At 43.4% G+C, this 26,356-nt stretch overlaps 1 protein-coding gene across 1 annotated transcript in view; it reads right to left on the bottom strand.

Annotated features, from left to right (window-relative positions):
• The window catches only part of LOC122555572 (uncharacterized), a 49,518-nt gene extending 25,804 nt beyond the window's left edge, over positions 1-23,714 (bottom strand). The window contains exons 1-2 of the mRNA XM_043701596.2: positions 23,546-23,714; positions 16,389-16,488 (exon numbers count right to left, since the gene is read on the bottom strand). Coding sequence (XP_043557531.1) covers positions 16,389-16,488; positions 23,546-23,678 — 233 coding nt within the window. The 5' untranslated portion in view covers positions 23,679-23,714. The remainder of the gene's footprint in view (positions 1-16,388; positions 16,489-23,545) is intronic.
• Between the last annotated feature and the right edge of the window lie 2,642 nt (positions 23,715-26,356).

Below are 26,356 nucleotides of genomic sequence, written 5' to 3'. Positions count from 1 at the left end.
TCCCTATTTTATATTCCATTCCCTTTGCAATAAACAACAGCATTTCTTCGTCTTCCTAACCACTTGTAGTACCTGCATACCAATGTTTTTTGGTTCATGTACCAGAACACTCAGATCCCTCTGCACCTCAGAGTTCTCTAATGTATCTCTATTTATGTAATATGCTGCTATTCTACTCCTCCCACCAAAATGGATAAGTTCATATGTTCACATATTATGCTGCAACTGCCAAATTAATGACCAACCTTTGTGTCATCAGCAAATTTAGCCACCATTCATTCAGCCCCTTCAATCCAAGTCAGTGATATATATTCTGAATATTTGAGGCCTTAATATTTACTCCTGTGGCAATCCATTCGGTACAGCTTGACACCCTGAAAGTTTATCTCTGTTCTGTTCTTGCTATTAGCGAACCAACCTTCTTCCATGCTGATATATTAATCCCATAAAATGAGCTTTCATTCTGTGAGCTTCGATCTAGCATCTTAGCAAATGCCTTTTGGAAATCCAAATAGAATCCCCTTTATTCCCATTGTTTGTAACTTCCTCAAAAGAACTCAAATAGTTAAGTCAAATATGATTTTCTTTCAGAAAACCATGTTGATTCTGCCTTATTTTGTTCAGATGTTCTGCTCTAACATCCTTAATAAAACCAAAAGAACTACAGGTGCTTGAAATCAGAAACAAAAACAGAAATTGCTGAAAAAGCTCTGCAAGTCTGGCAGCATCTGTGGAGAGAAATCAGAGTTAATGTTCCAGATCCATTGACCCTTCCTCAGAATTGATAGTAGCTAGGAAATGTTGTTTTTTAAAGCAGAAGTTCAAGTGAGGGGAAGGTTTAAGGAGTACACAATAGGTGGAGATAGAGCCCAAAGAGAGAGAAGAACAGTTGGTCAGATGAAGGGGTGCATATCAATTAGCCTGGAAGAATAAGTCGCTATTAATGGGGACAATTAGTGGCTAACAATGGGTTGTATGTAGCAGCAAACCATGTGATAACAAGGTCTTGTGTGTGGGGTAAGAACCTGGGAGAAGAAGCCTCAAACCCTAAAATAATTGAACTCAATATTGAGTCCAGAAGACTGTAGAGTTCCGAAGTGGAAAATTAGATGTTTCGCTCAATCTAGTCTACTATAAATCGCTGCTTACAATATGGTCTCCTCCATTTTGGGGAAACGAAGCGTAGACTGGGTGATCACTTCACAGAACACCTATGTTCTGCCCACAAAAAAGACCCTGAGCTTCCAAGTTCCCTGCCATGTGAACACACCACCCTGTTTCCTGTCCAACATCTCGGTCTTGGACCCGCTGCAGCGCTCCAGAGCGCAAGCTGGAAGAACAGCACCTCATTTTCAGCTTGGTAACTCAACAGCTTTCTGGACTCAATATCAAGTTAAACAATTCTAGGGCTTGAGGCACCTTATTCCAGGTTCTTACCCCTACACACCAAGCCCGGTTATCACATGATCTGCTATTACACACAACCCATAATGGTCCCCATTAGTAGATATTCATTCTCCCAGGCTGATCGTTAACCACTCTGACTGTTCAACTGTTCTTCTCTCTCTTTGGGCCCTATCTCCACCTGTCATTTACTCCTTATCCTGCCTAGATCTGGAAAGTTTACCTGATTTCTCTCTACAGACCTGCTGTGCTTTTTCGAGCAGTTTCCGTTTTTGTTTATAACATTCTTAACAACTGATTTGAATATTTTCTCTATGACAGCTAATAGGCTAACTGGCACATGGGTTCCTGCTTTCTGTCATTCTCCTTTCTTGAATGGAGGAATTACATAAACTAGTCTTCAATCTAATGTGACTTTTCCAAAATCTGGGGAGTTTTGGAAAACTGCAAACAATACATATATTATTCCTTTGAATAATGCAGAAGGGCAGGAGTTAAAAAGCCCGTTTCAACTCGACTAGCTTGTGCTAGGACTAAGGTTCTCATGTGGGTGCTGGAAGGTCTAAGGTCCTTGTGTGCCCTAGATGGCCAAGGTACAAGTGTGTATCAGCCTGGGTTCAAGCATTAGTGTGTAGTGAAGGTTGCAGTCAATGAACTATCCACAAGTCACCCCTGTATTTCAGATAAAGGAGTTCTCAACTAGATAGCAAGCCCAGCAAAAGCAAACAAGACAACAACATGACTCTCTCCCATTCTAAATACTGGAATACACTCACAATCCAATGGAATCAGAACTAGAATCTCAATGAACCTGCAAGATCAAGAGTCTTAAAATTGACTGTTCAACTTTCAAAATTAATGTTACCAGCAGCCTCCTCTGTAATGGTTGCAATGTTTATAAGATTATACTCCACAACCAACCAATGAAAGCTAGTGCTTCCAAATAAACCTGTTGGACTATAAACTGGTGTTGTGTGATTTTTAACTTTCCATTTATGAATTAACCTTGATGCAAACAACTGAGGCAGAGGGTGAATAAAGAAGGGGAGCCAGTTTTTCCCTCCTTACCTAGAAGTTCGATGATATTGGATATTCCGTTTGGAATCCTAATAAATTGGGGAACTTTGCCCAGAATCTGAGTGTGACAACTGACCCCTTAATCCCATTTCCCAATTCACATTTGCCAGGTCCCTCTTCATACCCTTATAATTACCTTCACTTACGTTAAAAGCTCCAGTCTTATGCCCACTCTTCTCAATTACAAACAGAATGCAAATTTCAAACACGTTATAATTCTGTTACTGGAGGACCCTTTACTATGAAGCATCCTGTCTCTTTTCATATTAGAAGATCTAAAATAGCCTACTGTCTGGAATGTGCTGCTTTAGGAAACTGTCCCATAGACGCTCCAGCAACTCATCCTTTAGGTTACCTTTGAAGAAGGGCTTATGCCCGAAACGTCGATTCTCCTGTTCCCTGGATGCTGCCTGACCTGCTGCGCTTTTCCAGCAACACATTTTCAACTCTGATCTCCAGCATCTGCAGACCTCACTTTCTCCTCTTTAGGTTACCTTTGCCAATCTGATTCATCCCAACTGCATGCAGGTTAAAATCACCCATGATTATTGCCTTATACTTCCATGAATTAATATTTATGGAATAGCCTGCCATACAGAGTGTGAAAGCAAAATCCCTGACTTTCTTATACAACAGTTTAATGTTACATAATGAGGGCTGCAAGATCTTTCAGGATGGATGAAGTAAAATAAGCAGAAGGCCTTTGGCATCCATGTTTATCTCGTTATACACGCTTGTATCTCACTGACAAGTTGTTACGCGTGCAGCTGACTGTATTTCCCTAGCTAGTCATGCAGCATAAGATTTTTCTACCTTAATGCGCTTCACAGACATAATGTTTTCTAAAAATATTTATCTATTTGAACAGAAGACCTTTTTGCCAGCCTGTTTAGCATGCTGTAAATAATCATTAATCAGCACAACTATTCTCAGACATATACCAATGCTGACTCCACAAAACACTATGGTGAATTTTAAAAATACATCCCTAGTTAAGTCCCACTGAAAGATTGATTTCCCTGAGTAAATTCTGATAGCAAATGAAAACCATGAGTAAAGTATCCTTCTGATACATTTTTGGAAACAAAAGATTATTGTTATTAATATTATCATTCATTCATGAAAGATCGAGTGACTATCTATGAGCATCAATGTCCTCCAGTGTTTCCCAAGAGACATTCTTCCTGCGTGAGCTTAAAGGGGACACAAAATGATGACTATTGTAAATCATCATCAATTAGAATGTCATTTTCATTAAGAATATTTTAGAAATTGCATTCAATTTTTACTTAATGCATTTTCTCTTCAAGTCAGAGTCATACAGCACGGAAACAGACCTTTCAGTCCATATTGATCATAATCCCAAGGTAAATAAGTCCCACCTGCCTGTTCCTGGCCGATATCCCTCGAAACGTTTCCTATCCATGTATTTATCCAAATGTCTTTTAGAAGTTGTAATTGTACCCAGATCCACCACTTTCTCAGGAAATTCATTCCAAATGTGATCCACCGTGTGCGTAAAAAAATTGCCCCTCATTTCAATTTTTCTCCTCTCAACTTAAAAATGTGCCCTCTAATCTTGAAATCCCTCCCATCCTAGGGAAAGTACAACTATCATTAACTCTATTCATACGCCTCATTATTTTATAAACTTCTATAAGGTTGCCTTTCAACCTTCTACACTCCAATGAAAGAAGTTTCAGCCTATCCGGCCTTGCTTTATAACTCAAACCTTCCATACCCAGCAACATCCTGGTAAATCTCTTCTGAACCCTCTCCAGCTTAGTAATAATATCCTTCCTATAACTGGGTGACCAAAACTGAATGCATTATTCTAGAAGAGACCTGATCAATGTCATGTACAACCTCAACATGAATTCCCAACTCATATACTCGAAGGACTGAGCAATGAAGGCAAGCGTGCCAAATGTCTTTTTAATCATCCTGTCTATATGTGTTACAAACTTTAAAGAATTAGGCAGCTGCGCCCCTAGGTCCCTCTGTTCCACAACACTACCTAAGGTCCTACCATTAATTGTATTAGTTCCACCTCTGTTTATTAAACCAAAATGCAATATCTCACATTTATCCAGATTGAACTCGATCTGCCGTTTTTCATTCAAGCATTGTGAAGTTCATTCCACCATCAAACTCACCATGGACTACTCTTGACTATCTGTCTCATTCTTGGACACGTGCATCTCCATCAAGGACAGACACCTCAGCACCACACTCTACCACAAACCCACAGACAACCTCAATGCACAATTCTCCAGCTTCCACCCAAAACATATTAAAACAGCCATTCCCTATGGACAAGTCCTACGCATACACCGGATCTGCTCAGATGAGGAGGAACGTGACGGACACCTGGAAGTACTCAAGGATACCCTCACAAGAACGGGGTACGATGCTCAACTCATCGACCGCCAGTTCCGACGTGCCACAGCAAGGAACTGTAATGACCTCCTCAGGAGACAGACACGTGCTGCAACCAACAGGGTACCCTTTGTTGTTCAGTACTTCCCAGGGGCTGAAAAATTACACCATGTTCTTCGTGACCTGCAACACATTATCAATGGAGATGAGCACCTCACCAAGACCTTCCCCACACCTCCACTGCTTGCCTTTAAACAACTGCCAAACCTCAAACAGATCATTGTTCGTAGCAAACTGCCCGGCTCTCAGGACAACTCCATACAACCCTGTCATGGTGGACGCTGCAAGACGTGTCAGATTGTGGACATAGATACCACTATTACGCGTGGGAACACCTCCCACCTTGTACATGGCAGGTACTCATGTGACTCAGCCAACATTGTCTATCTTATACGTTGCAGACAAGGATGCCCGGAGGCATGGCACATTGGGGAAACCGAGCAAAGGCTACAACAACGGATGAATGGGCACCGCACAACAATCAACAGGCAGGAGGGTTCCCTCCCAATTGGGGAACACTTCAGTGGTCCAGGACATTCAGCCTCAGACCTTCGGGTGACCATCCTCCAAGGTGGACTTCGGGACAGGCAGCAGAGGAAAGTGGCCGAGCAGAGGCCGATAGCTAAGTTCAGTACCCATAGGGAGGGCCTCCACCGGGACCTTGTGTTCATGTCACATTACAGGTAATCACCATTGCACTACACACACACACACTCTCACATACACATGGACACAGATACACACAGACACCCACACACCCCCTTATAGACACACACACTTCCACACTCACATGCACCCCCTCAGACTTAAAACACTCTGCACTCACTACACGCACACACACATACATACACTTTCAACCCCCACCCCAGACAGACAGACAGACAGACTTTGTGTGATGAATTTGTACTTGCAGAGTTACATTGCACTTTGCTCAAAAACTGCATACATTCATGTAGAACTCTGAGCTCAAAAACTGCATGAATTTATGTAAAACTCTGTTATCTCACTTTTTAGATTGGAATCAATCTAAACATCAGGTCATAGACAGAGAACACAGGGGCTAACACCTTCAACATATTGTCTAGCTATTACCATTGTTAACAGCTACCCGAGAATGCAACTTTTAAAAAAAAAAAGGTTTTGTGATTTACACATGAAAGAAGTGAAACTATCACTGTATTCTAACAGATGAAAGGCTTAACAGACAATCAATTTTTCAATGTATAATTTCAGTTACATCACACTGCAAATTTTTGCTATAAATTCTGTTACGATCGAGCCCTCCACAATCACCTGATGGAGTGTCGCTCCGAAAGCTAGTGTGCTTCCAATTAAACCTGTTGGGACTATAACCTGGTGTTGTGTGATTTTTAACTTTGTACACCCCAGTCCAACACCGGCATCTCCAAATCATTGTGAAGTTGCAAAGTGTTTAACAATAAATGAATGGAAAGCAGAGGTAGAGACATTCTTGATGAAGGGCTTTTGCCCGAAATGTCGATTTTCCTGCTCCTTGGATGCTGCCTGACCTGCTGTACTTTTCCAGCACCACTCTAATCTAGACTCTGATCTTCAGCATCTGCAGTCCTCACTTTTGCCAAGGTAGAGACAGTAATCATTTCATCCTGCTAGGAATTAGCATATGTCCACAGACGGTTGCTAACATCCCAAGTGTTCTGATGTCCTCACACGCTGTCATAGCTATGGGATTCCTGATCACTAAGTTTGTGTCATGCAGAAGACACAGTAAGGAATGATGATGTAGGAAAATTACAACAGCCAGAGACAGCAAACCTCAGATCTAAATGTGCACACACACACACACATATATGTCTTATCTGTACAGGCAGATACACGCAGAACTAGCAAATAGCATACTATCCTCATGATAATCAATGGCATCTTATTATCTTATTGTTAACACTCCTGTGGCTGCAAAAAAAAAAGTATGTTGAGTTTCTGCTGGACTTCTGATTGTTTCGAACTAAAGGCATATGCTTGGCATTTGAAAAATTGTATTTTAGAATATTCTCACTGCGATTTATACACCTATTTTCCCTGCCACTGATCAGAATGTAAGGAAATTCATTGAGCATGCTCATTTGCATCACCTTTTGTTTGAAGGGTCAGTGGAATGAACAGGGGTAAAATACATGCCAGAGCTGAAAATGTGTTGCTGGAAAAGCCCTGAAGAAGGGCTTATGCCCGAAACGTCGATTCTCCTGTTCCTTGGATGCTGCCTGACCTGCTGCGCTTTTCCAGCAACACATTTTCAGCTCTGATCTCCAGCATCTGCAGCCCTCACTTTCTCCTGAAATACATGCCAGCAGTTGAGCTAACAAGAAACTTTGCTATGTCCTTTCAAATTCACAGTTCAGCTTATCGCATTAAATAGAGCCGTGGACCCCCAAAGACCATCAAGGTCCACCCAGACAGTAGGGAAACGGAGTCTGGAGGCACCCAGAAAGAAGAACAGGCTGGAGTGGAGGAGGCGGCAGTCAGCAGAGAGACAGCAGCTGATCCTAGCTCTAGCTGGGCAGATGGAAGCAATGGAGGAGGTGGTAATCGAGAAGGCAGAGGAGTGGATCCCTGTTAAAAACAGGAAAAGAAAATCCTGCCAGGTCCCCAAAGCCTCCCAGCAAAGGGGGAAATGACAGCTGCACGAGGGAGGGATGGCCAGCTCTTCAGATGGTGAAGACAGGCGCAAGGAGGGTCATCACCAAAAGAAGAGACAGAGTGCTGTAAGTGAAGAGGAGGGCATTTCCTCCCAACCAGGAAACAACAGACCCCCCAAAGTCCACCCTACACCCAGTGAGAACCAGGGGGTACCCACTGCCCCACAGCTACAGGTAACTGAGAGCCGTGATCCTCTGACAGGCCCCCTGTCAGACACAGAACTGGACGGTGCAGACCCTTGCCTCGGCTCAACAACACCAGAGTGGGTAAATGACCCCAGTGAGGAGCTGGACAGCTACCTCAGCCCTGCGAGGGTCCAGCAGTTTGTGCTCACCATGGGGATGCAGACAGCCACCCCAGAGACAGGACAGTCAAATGGACTATGGTAACCCCATAAACTGGGGGTTAAAGAAGGTTCCTTTGCTATCATATAACAGGGGGCCAACTCAGTAGATGGGTTCCGCTGACGCCTCAGCTAAATACTAAGAGACTGGATGGTTAATAAACAGAACTGTAAATACGATAACTGTAAATTCGATTAACTCAATCTGTTCTCTGTAATGTTAAGACATGCAATGTATATATACGAATGGCATGACCAATTGTATAGGTACCAAAGATTTATTTCTATGAATAAAGTATATTTTGAAATATAAAGTAAAATAGAGAGGTCCACGGAGGCCAGGTAAATGCTAATTAAGAACCTAAAATAACTACGGATGTTGGAAATCAGACACAAAAACAGAAATTACTGAAAAAGCTCATAGATCTGGCAGCATTTATACAGACAATTCAGAGTTAACATGCTGGGTCTAGTGACCTTTCCTCAGAACTGATGGTAGATCAAAAATTTTTTTTTTAATGCAGGAGATAGAGTGGGGAGAGGGGATAAGGAGTAAATGATAGGTGGGGATAGAGCCTAAAAAGAGAGAAGAACAGTTGGACAGACGAAGGAGTGGATAATGATCTGGCTAGGAGGGTGACTAGCTATTAACGAGGATTATTGATCATGAACAATGAGTTGTGCGTAATAGCAGAACTATGTGATAACAAGGCCTGATGTGTGGGGGTTGTGGTAAGGACATGGGACACCTCAAGCCCTGATGTTGTTGAACTCGATATTGAGTCCTGAAAGCTGTAGAGTTCCCAAGTAGAAAATGAGGTGCTGTTCCAGCCTGAGCTGAATTTTGCTGGATTATCGCAGTGAGCTTAAGACAAGAGATGTTGGCCAGGGAACTAGGTGTGTTGAAGGGGCAATGTTTCTAATATATGTTCATAAGTACAACAGGAGTAGTGAGCAGTTTTGAAGGCAAAACAACAAATCCATAGCCACTATGGAATGTACATTTCTTAGTCACTCTAGCTAAGGAGAAATTACTGCTTCCTTATTCCCCATCGTCTGCAGGCTGGCAAAGCGAAATAGCACGCACCTCTCCATCTTGCTCCCGGAACCAGTGAGCATTAGCATAACCTTCATCATCTTAAAGCAACATATTCACAACTAAACTTTCACAAATTAATTTTGGTTGAGGGGACCTCCAACTCCTTATTCTATCCAAAAAGTTACACTTCATGAATCCACATCTGATGTGCACAACCCCTAAACACATTCCATCATATTAACACTGTCTCACCCCCATATCTATTACTTTACCCTCCCCACACTGTTAGCTATTTTTTTACTGCTCCATTGACTATTGGAACCTATGTCTTCAGTTGCCTGGGTTCTGAAATTGCTTCTGTATATTTCTCAGCCTCTATCTTTCTCTTTCTTCACCCTTAAAGCCTATATATTTGACCATGCTTCTCGTCAACTGATCTAATTAATGTTCATGTGGCTCAATGTCATAACCTGTTTTAAAATTGTGAGAAGACCCTAAGATCTGCTGTCATGTAAAAGAACAAGCAGTCATGCTTTCAGGATGTGCAGTAGGCTATTTCAAAATGAGATGGGTCCACAATACTTCACTCACAGGACAATAAACTTGTGGAATTCTCAGCACAATAAGCTGTCAATGTCAAGTCACCAAATGTTTTCAAGAAATAATCTTTTGGAAGTAGAAGATGTCAAGAGGTATAAGGAAAGAACAGGAGTATGATAATGAGATAGAGCATCAACCACAATCACGTTGACTACTAGAGTGGGCTCAAATGGCCTACTCCTACTTTCTATGTTTCTGCATGATACAAATGCAAGTTATTATTGTTGTAACTACCTGCCTTACAATCATTTATTTATCCCTTTGTGAAATGCGGTGGTGCACAATACTCACCAAAGGCAAGCAACCAGATGGAATCTCCCCATCAGTAAACCAAGCAATTCCTTTTGGAGAAGGCTAGGCAGCTCAGGAGGGTCCAGACATTCCTTTCCGTGAGAGATGTTGATGTTAACGCCAAGTAACTAACTGTGCAACAGCATCACCGTCTTTGTATGCCACTGAAATACCACGTGATCACAATCCCCATTGTTTTTGTCGTCCCCAACCCATAATCCCAAGCATTCATTCACCCTCACCTGCTGATGATCCACCATATCAATGAGCATGACAGAAGGAGGAACATCATGGTGCTGTAGATAATGGTGAGAACTAAACTACACAATACTCACATGTGAATAATATTCCTATCCAACCAGGACAGTGACCCATACCAGATTTCATCATTACTTATACTTGGAAAATGATTGACTTATTATGGATTGTAAGAATGATTTTATGCGAGGGTGGACTTGTCTCACAAATGTGATCGTGATTTTTGAGGAAGTAATGAAGATGCTTAGTGAGAGTAGGACAAGGGTTTTGGACTTTACTAAAGTCTATATGGACTTTACTAATGCATTTGACAAAGTCTCTCATGGTAGGCTGGACCAGAAGATTAAGTTACATGGGATCCAAGGTGAGTTGATAAGTTGGATTCAAAATTGGCAGATTATTCAAAACTGAGAAAGCATTAGCTCTCAGTTTTGACTGATTCAAGGGAAAAAACACTTCACAGTTCACAGGACAAGATTTGAGGAAAAACAGTTAAGTCAAAACTTCAGCTTGGACAGGGGAGGAAATTGCTCTGAATTTTGAGTAACTGTATAGTGAAGGTGTTGGGAATTAGATGGGATTTTCTTTTAGATGGGATTTTCATTTAGAAATTTCAAATTAAGAGTAGATAGCTTGGTTTGCTTTGTTTTTATTTATTTTGTGCAATAGACTTCTGTTTTATTATTAAAACGAAATATTCAGAATGTTACGCTTATGTTTCAGTGAAATACTGAATTAGAAACAATACAATCTATCAGACCAGATTGCATTCTGGGATGTGACTTGACCAGTAGCAAAAACAACTTGATCATAACACTATCTATCTGGAATTGATTGGCACATAATTGAGGACAGCCTCCTGGGAACTCACTGTGAGCAATGGCCCAAGAGACTGGCAAGTTGTATTATCAAAGTGACAGATTGTTGCACATGTGTACAGGCTGACTGCCGTTCCGCGGTTTCAGTCACTTGCAGTTTACTGCGGCCCGAACATATTATCAGGAACATTTCAGCACCAGGGACCAGGGACTGCCGGGAAGTTAAACTTCCTGCTTAAATGAATGGGTTCACTCCTATCCGCGGTAGGTCTTGGAACAGATCCCACACGGGTACGTGGGAACAACTGTATTCACCTTTCTAACATATTATGTTTCTGTGGTACTACTCAATGACAGAATGTAGTTCATTCATAAACAAGATATTTATGTTCAATTGTGCTGAAATACTTGTGAGAAAATGTGTTACGTTACAAAACAGAAGAACAGGAAGGGTATTAAAAAATCCTTTAAAAAAAAACTGAGCTTTGCTTGCTTCATAGTTTGGAATGTAGATCTGCCCACTGAAGAAATATCATGAAAAATAACTTCATATTGATTTCAAATAAGTCATACTGGATTTGAAATGCTAATTATATTTCTCTTTCCAAAAATGTCGTCAGGCCTGCTGAGTTTCTCCAGTGCTTTTTGTTTATATCCTGATAAATTAGGTCAGTGGACTGAGGAATGTCAGATGGAATTTAATTGAGATGTGAGGTGTCGCATTTTGGTGGGTCAAACCAGGGCAGGAATTACATAGTCAATGGTAAGGCCATGGAGGGTGTTATAGAACAAAGAGATCTAGAGGTACAGGTTCATACCTCCCAGAAAGAAGAGTCCTAGGTAGACAGGGTGGTGAAGAAGGCTTTTAGCATACTTACTTTCATCAGTCAAAACATTGAGTAAAGGAGTTGGGATGTTTCATTGCAGCCATACATGGCATTGGTGAGGCTATATTTGGAGTACTGGTTACCCTAATATAGAAAGGATACTATTAAACTAGAGCGTAGAAAAGACCTACTAGGGTATTACCTGGACCGGATGGTTTGAGTTATAAGGAGAGGTTGGATAGGCTGGAACCTTTTCCCTGAGCACAGCAGACTGAAAGATGACCTTACAGAGGTCTATAAAATCATGAAAGGCATAGATAAGGGAGATAGCCAACAGCTTTTCCCCATGGGCGGGGAGTCTAAAACGAGATAGCACAGGTTTAAGGAGAGAGGGGAAAGATACAAAGAGGCATTTTTTTCACACAAAGTGGTGAGTGTCTGGAACAGGCTGCCAGAGGTAGTGGTGGAGGTGAACACAATGTTGTCATTTAAAAAATATTTAGACAGACATATGGATAGGATAGGTATGGAGGGATATGGATCAAATGCAGGCAAATGGGAATAGTTTAAATTGTGAAAACTGGGCAGCATAGACAAGTTGGCCAAAGGGCCTGTTTCCATGCTATAAACCTCTATGACTCTATTTCAGATCTCCAGCATCCACAATATTTTGTTTTTATTTTCAGAACTGATTGGACTGCTTATTTACCAGCCAGTTTAAACACTGAAAGATCTTACACTGGACATGAGTTATTGGAGCTTCTGCCACATTTCACAATGAACAGGGGAGGGAATTTTTTGGGGCCTAAATGGTGAAGGTTATGGCAAGATAGTGGCAGAATCACATGAGAAACCTTTGAGGACTACCTTGATGACAAAAGCATCTGCTGAGCACGTGGCAAATTCAGTGCTGGGCAGCAAGGTGTTGCTAATTAAGGGGAATTATAATTTCAGTGCTAACATCTGTCCTTCAAATGCTGCTGCACGGACACCTTGTGCTTAGCCACAGACTATCTTGTATCTCCACCCTGTTCACTCACTCTCTTAGTGCTGACTCACTCTGAGCATCACTGCGTCCTTGCTTTGCATTGTTCTTGCCTTCTCCTTATAATCCCTCAAACAGAGAAAGCAGGCTCATGTACTGCCCTGTCGTTTAGCACAGTCGCAGAATCAGGAAGCTGGTCAGTGGTCCTCCGCCTTCACTAAGAGGGTCCTGGCACAGAAAGTCAAGAGCTTCCTCCAGTAACTGTTTAGGGACTTGGACATGGTCAGTCAACCACCCAGGGCAGTCAGATTCAGGATGCTGCCCACATAAGGAGTGAGGAGCTAAGTGTTGGGAAGCCCATTACCCGTCTTGACTCATTCTGCCCTATGGTGCGCTGTTTTTCTCCTACAATGAGAGAGAGGCAGGTATTGTGGAAAGACAAGAATAGATGGTCTAGCTGTTACTGTTGAAGTGGGGAGGTGAACTGAGTAGGTGAATAGGCAGTGCAGAGTGCTGTCAGGGTTGAGGTGGGTGACAGTGAGTGTGGAAGATGCTGCTGGCAATACTGACAGCATGAGCGTTGGTGGGAGCTGGGAGTTGTAGCAGAAAAATGGAGAGGGTGAGGAGCACAGTGAAGATGGCAGCACTTACACTGGCCGAGTAGACAACCTTCTTCCTACTTTGTTGTGGATTCCTCCAGGGGGCTGAGAGTGCACTGACCCTGGTGAACAACCTCACATCAGGCTGGCTTTGTCTGGTGTTGCTGCCTCTATTCCTGATCCCGGGAAAAGAAGATGTCCAGCCAGGGCACCACTCCATTCCTGCCTACAAAGAGTGGCACCAATACCCCCTGTCTGCCAAATGTCAGGAATCGTGTAGGATCCCTCCAGACTGACAGTGCTCATCCAGATACACAGTGGCCTTATAAAGATGGTGCAAGCATGAAGAATACCTCTCTTTCCACTGAGAGGCAAGTGTCAATGAGGCACGTTTGGTAAGATACGGCAAGAAAACATGCTGGACCTCGAGTGAAACATCTTCCAAACAAAAAACAAAAGCTGCAACTGGCACGTGGCCAAGAAAATGTAAGGTTCAGCCCCAAGAGGCAGTTCCAAGGAAAACCACAACCTTCCTCTGGTCAGTGACTTTGTGTAACACAGACCACGCTACAGAGCCTCATTCTTTCATATCAAGATTATCAGCATTTTAAAAATCTGAATCATTCCATTTCGTCTCCAGTTTTATGAGTCTTCCCTTATAAATCAAAGCCATAAATCCTTCATTCATAAAAAAGATATTTGTGTTCAATTGTGCTGAAATAGATGTGAGAAAATGTGTTACATTACAAAACAGAAGAACAGACATCCTTAAAAAACTGAGCTTTGCTTGTTTCATATCTATTCTTATCGCTAGTCTCTGAATTCTGCCCTTTACATGATTCTTTTCAAGGCAGACTGCTGGAAGTTATACCCTGAACAGTGATCAATGCAAGGTTAGCATTACTCATTTGGAGTTATGGTCAAAAGCCCTTGGCATAAAGCCCAGCATATAATTAATATCATTGATAGTATCAAGCCAGAATGAAGTTATTAACAATACACGATCAATTATTACACCATTGCTATCAGATAATCTTCACTGCATAGACTTTAATTTAGCCGCCAGCTGAGACAGATTGGATGAAATGTCTATCATCTGTGTGTGTTATATATCAACAATATATCTGCTTAAATATTCTAAATCTCTTCCGGTCAGTCTCCCATCTTCTGACCTTAATAACTTATAGCTCCTGCAAACAGAAGACGTGATACCTAGTGGTATTATCACTAGACCATTAATCCTGAGACCCAGGTAATGTTCTAGTTCTCAGGTTCGAATGTTGCCATGGCAGGTGGTGGAATTTGCATTTGCTAAATGTCTAGAATTTAGGAGTCTAATCATGATCATGAACTGATTGTTGATTGTCAGGAAAAACTACTGTCCTTCAGGGAAGGAAACTGCCATCCTTCTGTGGCCTGACCTACATGTAACTTCAGACTCATACCACGTGGTTGCCTCTTAAATGCCCTCTGGGCAATTAGGGAGAGTCAATGAATACTGGCCTGACCAGTGAAATCACATCCTGTAAATGAACAAAATAAATGCTGTTGCTATATTTTATTTGCAAACCGTGATCTACACCCAATTCCTGATGGATTAAGTTTAAAATTCTCATTATTGTGTTTAATCGCTCAATAACATCATCCTTCCGCTTACTGTAGTTAACGGAGTAAGATACGTCAAGAAAATTGATAAGGCTTCAAAGCAGACATTCCAAAAACCCCATGTAATTCAGACACAGGCAAAAAAGCACATGATTCAACCCTCAACTTCTAGAGAGGATGAGTAGACTTTGGCTGAAGATCTTTTCACACTGCACTTACTTTTCATTTTTGGACATTAAAATCTTGCTTCAGGTGTGATGTTAAAGCTGATGTCACTGTGGTTGAGAGTAGCTCATGGAGATCAGTTAGCTCTATTGGCTAGAGTCTGGTGCAGAGTGATACCAATGCCATGAAGTTCAATCCTCATGCTAACTATAGTAGTTCATGGAAACTTGCCTCTTTACCTTGTCCTGTGCCTTATGCAGAATGGTGCTCTTCAAGTGATAAATCCACTTATCTCCTTCTAATAAATGGAGATACCCATGATCCTCATGGAGTGAGGCTAATTATTTGAGAGCATTTTGTTGAATTCATTGCCAAGACAGCAACAATATAATACAGGCTAAACTAACATCCAATTCTGTCTGGAGAAGTAAGTACTCTCCAGATTTATTAATGGTCAGCTGCACTAAATTAAATTATTTAGGGTGATATTTACTGGCTGTGTTTAACAAAATCAGTTAGGTGTGGTTGTTAAATTGATAGCAAGATGGTTTAGGGGACCTAGATTTTAAATATTTGTTGATTGTAAAATTAGCAATCAGAAACTCTAAGTGACTAAAATAAGGTTTGTGTTTAAAAGACTAATAATCACTCACTCAGATAATTGTACTAACATTTGCATCAGCTTTTGCAGCTAAATTGCTCATTGCTTTAAGTAGACAAGCTAGCATGAGGGTAACATGAGGGGTAAAACCTTCAATTTCATTTTATTCCACTCAACTCAGGGCAATACAGTGGTGCAGTGGTTAGCACTGCTGCCTCACAGCACCAGGGTCCCAGGTTTGATTCTAGCTTGGGTGACTGTGCAAACTCCACACAGACATTCTCCCCATGTCTGTGTCGGTTTCCTCCCACAGTCCAAAGATGTGCAGGTTAGGTAGATTGGCCATGCTAAGTTGCCCATAGTATTAGCTGCATTAGTCAGAGGGAAATGGGTCTGGGGTGGTTACTCTTCGGAGGGTCGGTGTGGACTGGTTGGGCCGAAGGGCCTGTTTCCACACTGTAGGGAATCTAATCTAACTCCCACTTACAACTGAAAGACAAAAACAATGCTTCACTAAAATAGGAGTTGACTCAGAAAATTATAGACGTGTATGACTGTACCCATGAAAAGTGCTTCAATACTTGTTGTGAATCAAATGACATCTGTAACTAAACTCAATAGAACTTGGTTCATTGTGTGAAAGACTGTGAAATATACTTACTGTGCAGGTGAAGAGCCTGAGCGTGACATCAACATTAGAATTATGAAGAGAAATATCATGAAGACAGCGAGACCAACCCAGAATGCTATTACAATGGAATCTGGAGGTGGAGAACAACAATCAGATGAAACGCACCATCATTTGAAGTAACACAGCAGTTATTACCCTGTCAGAAAACAGTTGTTAATGGATATTACTAAATAACAGACTCAAAATTTCATGTAAGGTTAACACTTAATTGAAATTTGCTCTTCACTCGGGACAAAACAATTTTCTGTATGTATGTACACAGCCAGGGATTTTAGCATCTATTACACCATCTGAAGAAATTACCCTTGAGACGTTTTAGCTGCACTTAAAAAAAAATTGTTTCTCATCTTTGGTCACTTACAACAGGGGAAGAACAGCTTTTTGTGGGTCTACTCCTGTTGAAATCAGTAACTGAGAGGCATTGGCTTCGTGATAATGTCCCAAGGACCTGGGTTCAAATCCTGCCACGATAGATCTCAATTAAGAGTAAAATGACAATCATGAAATCATCGTCAATTGTCAGGAAAAATATGTCATTTAGGCAAGGAAACTGCCGTCCTTACTTACTTGGTCTGGTCGACATGTGACTCCAGACCCACAGGAGGATTAAGAAAGCAAAATAAACAAGACAAGATGAACAAAGTAAAAACATTATTTTTTGTTATATCTCCCAACAGTAATTTTCAAAGCCAAAAAAACCTCTTTTGAAGAAAGATTTAGCAAATGGGCAAGAGAAGCCTGAAACTTAAAGGGACCAATCTTACGTTTTTCTGGTGAGTTTAGCACAAATATATCAGATCATTTCAGAAGTTTTACATTGTTCAAGGTACTAAAATAGAGTCATAAAGATATACAGCGTGGAAACAGACCCTTCAGTCCAACCCGTCCATGCCGACCAGATATCCCAACCCAATCTAGTCCCACCTGCCAGCACCCGGCCCATATCCCTCCGAACCCTTCTTATTCATATACCCATCCAAATGCCTCTTAAATGTTGCAATTGTATCAGCCTCCACCACTTCCTCTGGCAGCTCATTCCATACACGTACCACCCTCTGCATGAAAAAGTTGCCCCTTAGGTCTCTTTTATAACTTCCTCCTCTCACCCTAAACCTATGCCCTCTAGTTCTGGACTCCCCGACCCCAGGGAAAAGACTTTGCCTATTTATCCTATCCATGCCCCTCATAATTTTGTAAACCTCTATAAGGTCACCCCTCAGCCTCCGACGCTCCAGGGAAACAGCCCCAGCCTGTTCAGCCTCTCCCTATAGCTCAAATCCTCCAAACCTGGCAATATCCTTGTAAATCTTTTCTAAACCCTTTCAAGTTTCACAACAATGGTGATTCTCCAGGTGATATGTCATTTTTATGCAACTTCTGAAGGAGCCGGGCATCTCTGGTGGTGACTGCCTGATTGAAACAATCAATTGTGCTCCTTAGTTCATTCCTTGGTGCCATTCTTCCCACTTTGCTGAAGGATCCACCTCTGCTGCATCACTGATAATGATCATGCAATAGTTTTGCAATCCCAGGAATTTTCATCCCCAGTGGCTTAGATTCCCCAGTGCAAAACATTTTAACAATGAGAGCAAATTGAATAGAAGAAAAAGAGTGTCTTCCTGTACTGGGGAGAGGGGTGGGTAATAAATACCTGAGAGAAGTAAGTGTTTCAAAACCTGTGAAGGATGAAGGGGGAGAAAGCCTGCCTGCGAGATCTGGGTGGACAATATGAATAAATATATCTTGCTGAGGAGAAGCATGGGAAGGAGGGCGATACAAATTCAATGGGAAACAGAGGATGACCAACTCCATGGATTACTGAGTGAGATGGGAAAAAGGAGAAGAACAATTCCATAGTGTGCATTGCAATAGAACTAACAGTTCCTCATATTATTGCTTACACTGCACAGTGCAATTTCATACTGCTGATATTAATTTGGGAATTTCAAACTTCAGGGTCACCAATACGTTTGGTCAGCTGATGTCCAGTAAGATTAATTACATCCGTGTGGCACAGTGCATAGCATCCCTGCATCTAAGTGAGAAGCTTTGAAACCAAATCCCACTCCATGGCTACAGAAGGTGTGTTCAAGACATGATCAAACAGGTTAAAAGTATCAGCCTGCAAATCTTTTCCTTTCAAGCCAAGGGCAAACAGTAACAGCATGAAACACTACTGAATATCCAAGTGATGGAAAGAAAGTTGGACATTCTACCATTATAACCATAACTCCAGGTTGCAATTTCAATGTTAAAGATGCATACATTGTTGCAGCAACTCATACCCCCTGAGCAAATTGTAAGAAAGTTTTAAACGTTCCCCTCCGACCTCTCACCATCCTTACTTGATAATGTGGAGGAGCCGGTGTTGGACCGGGGAGGACAAAGTTAAAAATCACACAACACCAGGTTATAGTCCAATAGGTTTATTTGAAAGTACTAGCTTTCCGAGTGCTGCTCCTTCATCAGGTAGCTGTAGAGCAGGATCATAAGACCTCGAATTTATAACATAAGATCACAGTGTCATGCATGCAATTGATAACAATAATCTAGGTTTGTTTGATATATTGTAAGTCTTTCATCTTTTAGAATGGTTCCTTGCAGTAGCATCGTCATTCAGAATAGAACAGACTACTGCAAGGAAGTGTACCGACCACTGAGCAACCAGGAAAACTATAGACAACTACCGGCCAACCCAACCAAAGAACACACCCGTGAACAAAACAGATTAATCAAGACTTTTGATCCAGTTCTTCATAGTACCCTGTGCATTCTCATCCCACGTACTTCTCGTGCAGAGGACCACTACTGCCTTCTGAAGACACACAAAGCTAACACACCTTGTTGCCCCATTGTGCCAGGCAATGGGACCCTGTGTGAGAACCTCTCTGGCTATGTCGACATCTTGAAACCCAATGTACAGAGGGCCCCCAGCTTCTACCATGACAATACAGATTTCTTACAGAAACTCAGCACCACTCAGCACCCACAGACTAGTCGAACCAGGAACATTCCTCACCACAACGAATGTTTCGTCACTCTACACCAGCCTACCCGATGATAACAGCATCGTGGCAACAGCCTCAGTGCTCAATACCAAGAACTGCCGATCTCTGAGCATCATCCTACAACTCAACGGCTTCACAATGTTTTCACCTTTGACAACCAGTTCTTCATCCAAACATACAGAACTGCCATAAGAACCAAATTTGCGCCCCAGCAGGCCAACATTTTCATGCACAAGTTCGAGCAAGACTTCTTTACTGCACAGGACCTCCAACTAGCGCTGTACACCAGCTATATTGATGACATTTTTTTCCTCTGGACCAATAGTGAGGAATCACTGAAACAACTACAGAGTGAAATCAACAGGTTTCATCCTACCATCAGACTTACCATGGACTACTCTTCAGTGTATGTTTCATTCTTGGACACATGCATCTCCATCAAGGACCGGCACCTCAGTATCTTTCTCTACTGCAAGCCCAGTGATAACAGCATGATGCTACACTTCTCTAGCTTTCACGCTCAATGTATTAAAACAGCCATCCCCTATGGACAAGCTCTACACATACACATGATCTGTTCAGATGAGGAGGATCACAACACACACCTAAAGGTGCTGAAGGATGCTCTCATAAGGACAGAGTACGTGCTCAATTTATTGAGCGCCAGTTCTGACATGCCACAGCAAGAAATCATAATGACCTCCTCAGGGACAAACACGGGATGCGACCGATAGAGTACCCTTCGTTGTCTTGTACTTCCTGGGAGCAGAGAAACTACACCATGTTATTCACAGCCTGCAACACATTATTGAGCACCTCACCAAGACCTCACCTACACCTCTATTTCTCATCTTTAAACACCCATCAAACATTAAACACACCATTATTCGCAGCAATCTGCCCAGCCTTCAGGACAGCATCAACCAAAACACCTTGCAACACTGTCAAGGCAGTCACTGCGAGGCATGTCGACACAGATACCACCATTACGTGGGGACACCACCCACCATCTACACAGCAGGTACTCATGTGAGTCAGCCAAGTAGATGCTACAACAACGGATGAATGGACACTGCGCTGCCATCACCAGAAAGGGGTGTTCCCTCCCAGTCGGGGAACACTTCAGCGGTCAGAGGCACTCGGCCTCGGATCTTCGGGTGACTGTTCTCCAAGGTGAACTTCAGGATACACAACAACACAGTGACCGAGCAGAGGCTGATAGCCAAGTCTGGCACCCATGAGGATGGCCTCAACCAGGACCTTGGGTTCATGTCACACTACAAGTGACCCCATACACTATACACTCTCACACACACACTCATACACATGCACATTCTTACATACTTATGCAGACCATCCTTCATATACACACACACACACACTCTCTCAGACACACAAACCCATGAGGCACGCACACACGCAAAATCAACAAACTCACACACATAGACACACTCTATCTCTCCTTCACATATGCGCATGCACACACACAAACTCACCCCATAGGCTTGCGTGTATGTGCATTTGCAGAATTGTAATTGCAGATACATTCTATTTTGTTCAAAAAGCACACAGTATGCAGGCAGTCAATCCTTGTAATATTTATTATAATATTTATTAAATAACTACTTTGGAAATAGAACCAGTCTGACCCAACATTGGGAAACCGACAGACTAATCTCACACCTTTAGTGCATAGTCTGAGCTGAGATGTCACCTTTTTTTTTAATAACACTTCAAGTTATCTGAGAATGTGATTTGAAAGAAGTGCTGGAATTTACATATTAATGAACCGAAACCTGCAACCAATTCTAAAAGTTGAAAAATTTAACAGCAATCTGGGTTTGTTCAATATATTGTATCAATTGCATGTGTGACACTGTGATCTTGTGCTATAACATCGGTGTCTTAGGACTCTGCTCCACAGCCACCTGACGAAGGAGCAGCACTCTGAAAGCTAGTACTTCCATATAAACCTGCTGGACTATAGCCTGATGTTGTGTGATTTTTAACTCGGAAACATATTACCAATCCTCCCTGTCGCTGGATACAAGTACTGAAATTGCATTTAGGGTCTACCTACAGCACATGGTCTGCAGCAACTCCAGAAGGCTGCACACCATCATCTTCTAAGTCACTTCTTGTATCTAAATGTAAACCTCAATGGCATTGTGGAACGGCCAATAAATATTGACCAGCCAGCGACGCCCATGCTCGGTCAGTGAAAAAAAAAAGACCACGAGGAAAACATATTAAGTACTCCACAATGTATTAATTTCACAATGTCAAGAGTGTGGTGCAGGTCAGGCAGCATCTGAGGAGCAAGAGGATCGACATATTGGGCATGAGCCCTTCATCAGACTTATGCCTGAAACGTCGATTCTCCTGCTCCTCGGAAGCTGCCTGACCTGCTGTGCTTTTCCAGCACCACACTCTTGACTCTGATCTCCAGCATCTGTAGTCCTCACTTTCTCCTCGTTTCACACTGTGTTAGGAAACTAATTCTCACAGCTGGATTTCTCTTTACCACTTGACTCTGACAGTGTGTCATTCTTCATGGGATTCAGTTGAAATTTCACCCATCTATTCTCAGATGCACTGTTGAGCACAATAGGTGACAAATCATGCTTTTTTTGCACCTTCATGAATTTCACTGATTTGATTTCATGTCATTTGCTTTTAATCATTGCTTTGCTTTGCAGTGTCAGGAACAATCCAAAACACCATTGACAATTCACTCTGCTACTACTTTCTGTGGAAATCTTTACTAGTTGCTTGTCTCCAAACTAGTGAACTGTAAGACAATTATAAACAGTGAATTGAAAGAAAAAAAGTGATTTTTTTAAAAACTGCAAATACTGCAAAAGTACAAGTCAATGTGCATTTGCAAAGATTTCAACTTATGGACAAAAGGGCTTCCATAGAATCCCTACAGTGTGGAAACAGGCCCTTCAGCCCAACAAGTTCACACCAAACCTCCAAAGAATAACCCACCCGGACCCATTCCCCTACCCTATTACTCTGCATTTACGCCTGACTAATGCACCTAATCTACACATCCCTGAATACTATGGGCAATTTAGCATGGCCAATTCACCTAAACCTGCGCATCTTTGGATTGTGAGAGGAAAGTCATGCAGACACAGGGAGAATATGCAAACTCCATATAGAGTGTTACCCAAAGTGGGAATTGAACCTGCAGGTCCCTGGTGTGAGGCAGCAGTGCTAACCACTGAGCCATCTGCTTCAGAATTAGTGATAGTGGACAAGGCACCTCAAACAGTTAACCATTATTATGCTTTATGCAGCAACAATTTGCTTGCAGTATAACAGTATTACCAGTATAACAGTTCAGAAAGAAGAACATTTCAGCAAATACATTAGAAACGTAAAGCTAGCTTTAAAAGGTTATTTATTCAAAGTTGACCATACTGTACAAGATTGTAATACATTCATGGATAGAGTAGAGAATATTAGGACAGATAATAGATGTGTACAGTCCCAGATAATATGATGAGAGCTTGCAATTGTAAGAAAGACCACTACATAAAGATTCTAAATACTTCTGAATGTTATTTCCTTAGAAGCCCCAATTCCTCGTCCAGTTAATCCCAAAATTGGTCAAATATTTTAGGGCACATCCCCTCTGGAAGAAGGGAGGTTGAGAGTGGAGAGACAGCGGGTACTCCAGAAGCAAGGGTCCAAAGAGCTGACTAAGGCACGTTATTTAAATAAAGCGAAGAGGCCAGAATAGGAGTTGCACAGTAAAGTTGTGCCATCAGAGCATGTTCCGGACCCTGGAACTAACCCACATCAGTCCTCCCTACACTTTCAAAACTCACAGATTAAATAGCGGATAAAACAAACTTTCACATTAACAAACATTCGCAGTACCCAGAAAACCTTCCGATTGAGAAATAACTGAGACCATCGCTGTCTGTTTCAATTAGGTTAAACAATCAGTTTACGGTATGAGATAAAAGTTTGTAATTGAGACGATACATCTTGTGGGTGTGAACATGAACAATCACAAAGCCCACTCAGTGACACAGCGCTCAGCGTGATCTCTTTAGTAGCCCGGGACCTGGCACACTAACAGAAATATTGAATGGAGACACTTACACTTGTTCGCTTTAAGACCTTCAAAAGAAATGTCCAATTCGTAATATTCATATTCGTACTCATAAATCTGACCGTTCATCAACGACTCCTCGGAAGAGTTTTTGGACCCTGCCAGGGCTCTAATCTCGGTCATGGCGATATCCAGGCTCTAACAGAGAGAGTACACCGACCGCCGACCAGACACACCATCCAGCGAGAGGAGTCTGTCCCAGTTCAGCTGCTGCTGCTGCTGCTGGTCACTGTAACTGAGTCAGGCACCGTGCCTGAAATCCCTGTTAGACTGGAAACTCCCTCTGCTGGCCAGCTCTCACTTTACAATGTTCAATCAGATACATCACGGAATTAACCCAGAGAAAAGTGACAGCGCGAGAAGGGGCCATCCAGCCCATCATTTTACTCTGGTTGATTAAACGGGTAGCCCGTTCTAATCACACTTTCCAGCACCTGGTCCGTACGGTCTCATGTTATAGCGCTTAGTGTTTTTTTTAAAGACATTTTGAATGTACGTCACACCTCTCTGACTAGGTTAAAAAATCACACAAGTTGAAACTTTATTGCTGGAACAGCACAGCAGGTCAGGCAGCATCCAGGGAACAGGAGATTCAACGTTTCGGGCACAGGCCCTTCTTCAGGAATGAGCAGAGAGTGATCAGCAGGAGAAGATAAAAGGTAGGGAGGAGGGACTTGGAGGAGGGGCGTTGGAAATGTGATAGGTGGAAAGAGGTCAAGGTGAAGGTGATAGGTCGGAGTAGGATGGAGGCGGAGAGGTCAAGAAGAAGACTGCAGGTCAGGAAGGCGGTGCCGGGCTGGAGGGATCCGGCTGAGACAAGGTGGGGGGAGGGGGGATGAAGAAACTGGTGAAGTCCAAGTTCATCCCCTGCGGTTGGAGGGTTCCCAGTCGGAAGATAAGACGCTCCTCCTCCGACCGTCGGGTTTTTGTGGTTTGGCGGTGGATGAGTCCAATGACCTGCATATCCTCGGTGGAGTGGGAGGGGGAGTTGAAATGCTGTGCTACAGGTTGGTTGGGTTGGTTCGTCCGGGTGGCCCAGAGGTGCTCTCTGAATCGCTCCGCAAGTAGGCGGCCTGTCTCCCCAATATAGAGGAGGCCACACCGGCTGCAGCGGATGCAGTAGATGATGTGGGTGGAGGTGCAGGTGAATCTGTGGCGGATATGGAAGTTTCCTTTGGGGCCTTGGAGAGAAGTGAGGGGGGAGGTGTGGGCGCAAGTGTTGCACCTCCTGCGGTTGCAAGGGAAGGTGCCGGGAGTGGAGGTTGGGTCGGTGGGGGGTGTGGATCTGACAAGGGAGTCGCGGAGGGAGTGGTCTCTACGGAAAGCTGATAGGGGAGGGCAGGGAAATATATCCTTGGTGCTGGGGTCTGTTTGGAGGTGGCGGAAGTGACGGCGGATGATGCGCTGTACATGGAGATTGGTGGGGTGGTAGGTGAGGACCAGTGGGGTTCTGTCCTGGTGGCGGTTGGAGGGGCGGGGCTCAAGGGCGGAGGAGCGGGAAGTGGAGGAGATGCGGTGGAGGGCACCGTCGACCACGTCGGAGGGGAAATTGCGGTCCTTGAAGAAGGAGGCCATCTGTGTTGTACTTACTTTGAACTGGTCCTCCTGGGAGCAGATGCGGCGGAGACGAAGGAATTGGGAGAATGGGATGGCGTTTTTACAGGGGGCAGGATGGGAGGAGGTGTAGTCCAGGTAGCTGTGGGAGTCGGTTGGTTTGTAGTAGATGTCCGTGTTGATTCGGTCGCCTGAGATAGAAACAGAAAGGTCTAGGAAGGGGAGGGAGGAGTCCGAGACTGTCCAGGTGAATCTGAGGTTGGGGTGGAAGGTGTTAGTGTAGTGGATGAACTGTTCAACCTCCTCGTGGGAGCACGAGGTAGCGCCGATACAGTCATCAATGTAGCGAAGGAAAAGATGGGGGGTGGGGCCAGTGTAGTTGCGGAAGATGGATTGTTCCACATACCCTACGAAGAGGCAGGCATAGCTGGGGCCCATGCGGGTGCCCATGGCTACTCCTTTTGTTTGGAGAAAGTGGGAGGATTGGAAAGAAAAGTTGTTCAGGGTGAGGACCAGTTCGGTCAGTCGAAGGAGGGTGTCGGTGGAAGGGTACTGGGTGGTACGGCGGGAAAGGAAGAAGCGGAGTGCTTTGAGTCCTTCGTGATGGGGGATGGAGGTGTACAGGGACTGGATGTCCATGGTGAAGATGAGGCGTTGGGGACCGGGCTGGCCTCCTACCTGCCCTCGACCTCTTCATAGCAAACTGCCGCCGCGATATTAACCGCTACCTGAACTCCCCCACCCCTCCCACCCACTCCAACCTCTCACCCTCGGAACGCGCAGCCCTCCACTCCCTCCGTTCCAACCCCAACCTCACCATCAAACCAGCTGACAAGGGAGGCGCAGTAGTAGTTTGGCGCACTGACCTTTACACCGCTGAGGCCAACCTCAGATTCACCTGGACAGTCTCGGACTCCTCCATCCCCTTCCTAGACCTTTCTGTTTCTATCTCAAGCGACCGAATCAACACGGACATCTACTACAAACCAACCGACTCCCACAGCTACCTGGACTACACCTCCTCCCATCCTGCCCCCTGTAAAAACGCCATCCCATTCTCCCAATTCCTTCGTCTCCGCCGCATCTGCTCCCAGGAGGACCAGTTCAAAGTACGTACAACACAGATGGCCTCCTTCTTCAAGGACTGCAATTTCCCCTCCGACGTGGTCGACGGTGCCCTCCACCGCATCGCCTCCACTTCCCGCTCCTCCGCCCTTGAGCCCCGCCCCTCCAACCGCCACCAGGAC

This window comes from Chiloscyllium plagiosum, unplaced genomic scaffold, assembly GCF_037043375.1.
Source record: "Chiloscyllium plagiosum isolate Xiang-an unplaced genomic scaffold, Cpla_swu_hap1 HiC_scaffold_12, whole genome shotgun sequence".
Classification (NCBI taxonomy): domain Eukaryota; kingdom Metazoa; phylum Chordata; class Chondrichthyes; order Orectolobiformes; family Hemiscylliidae; genus Chiloscyllium; species Chiloscyllium plagiosum.
Note: the sequence above shows the minus strand (reverse complement) of the source record. Positions and strands in the feature narration are given on the sequence as shown.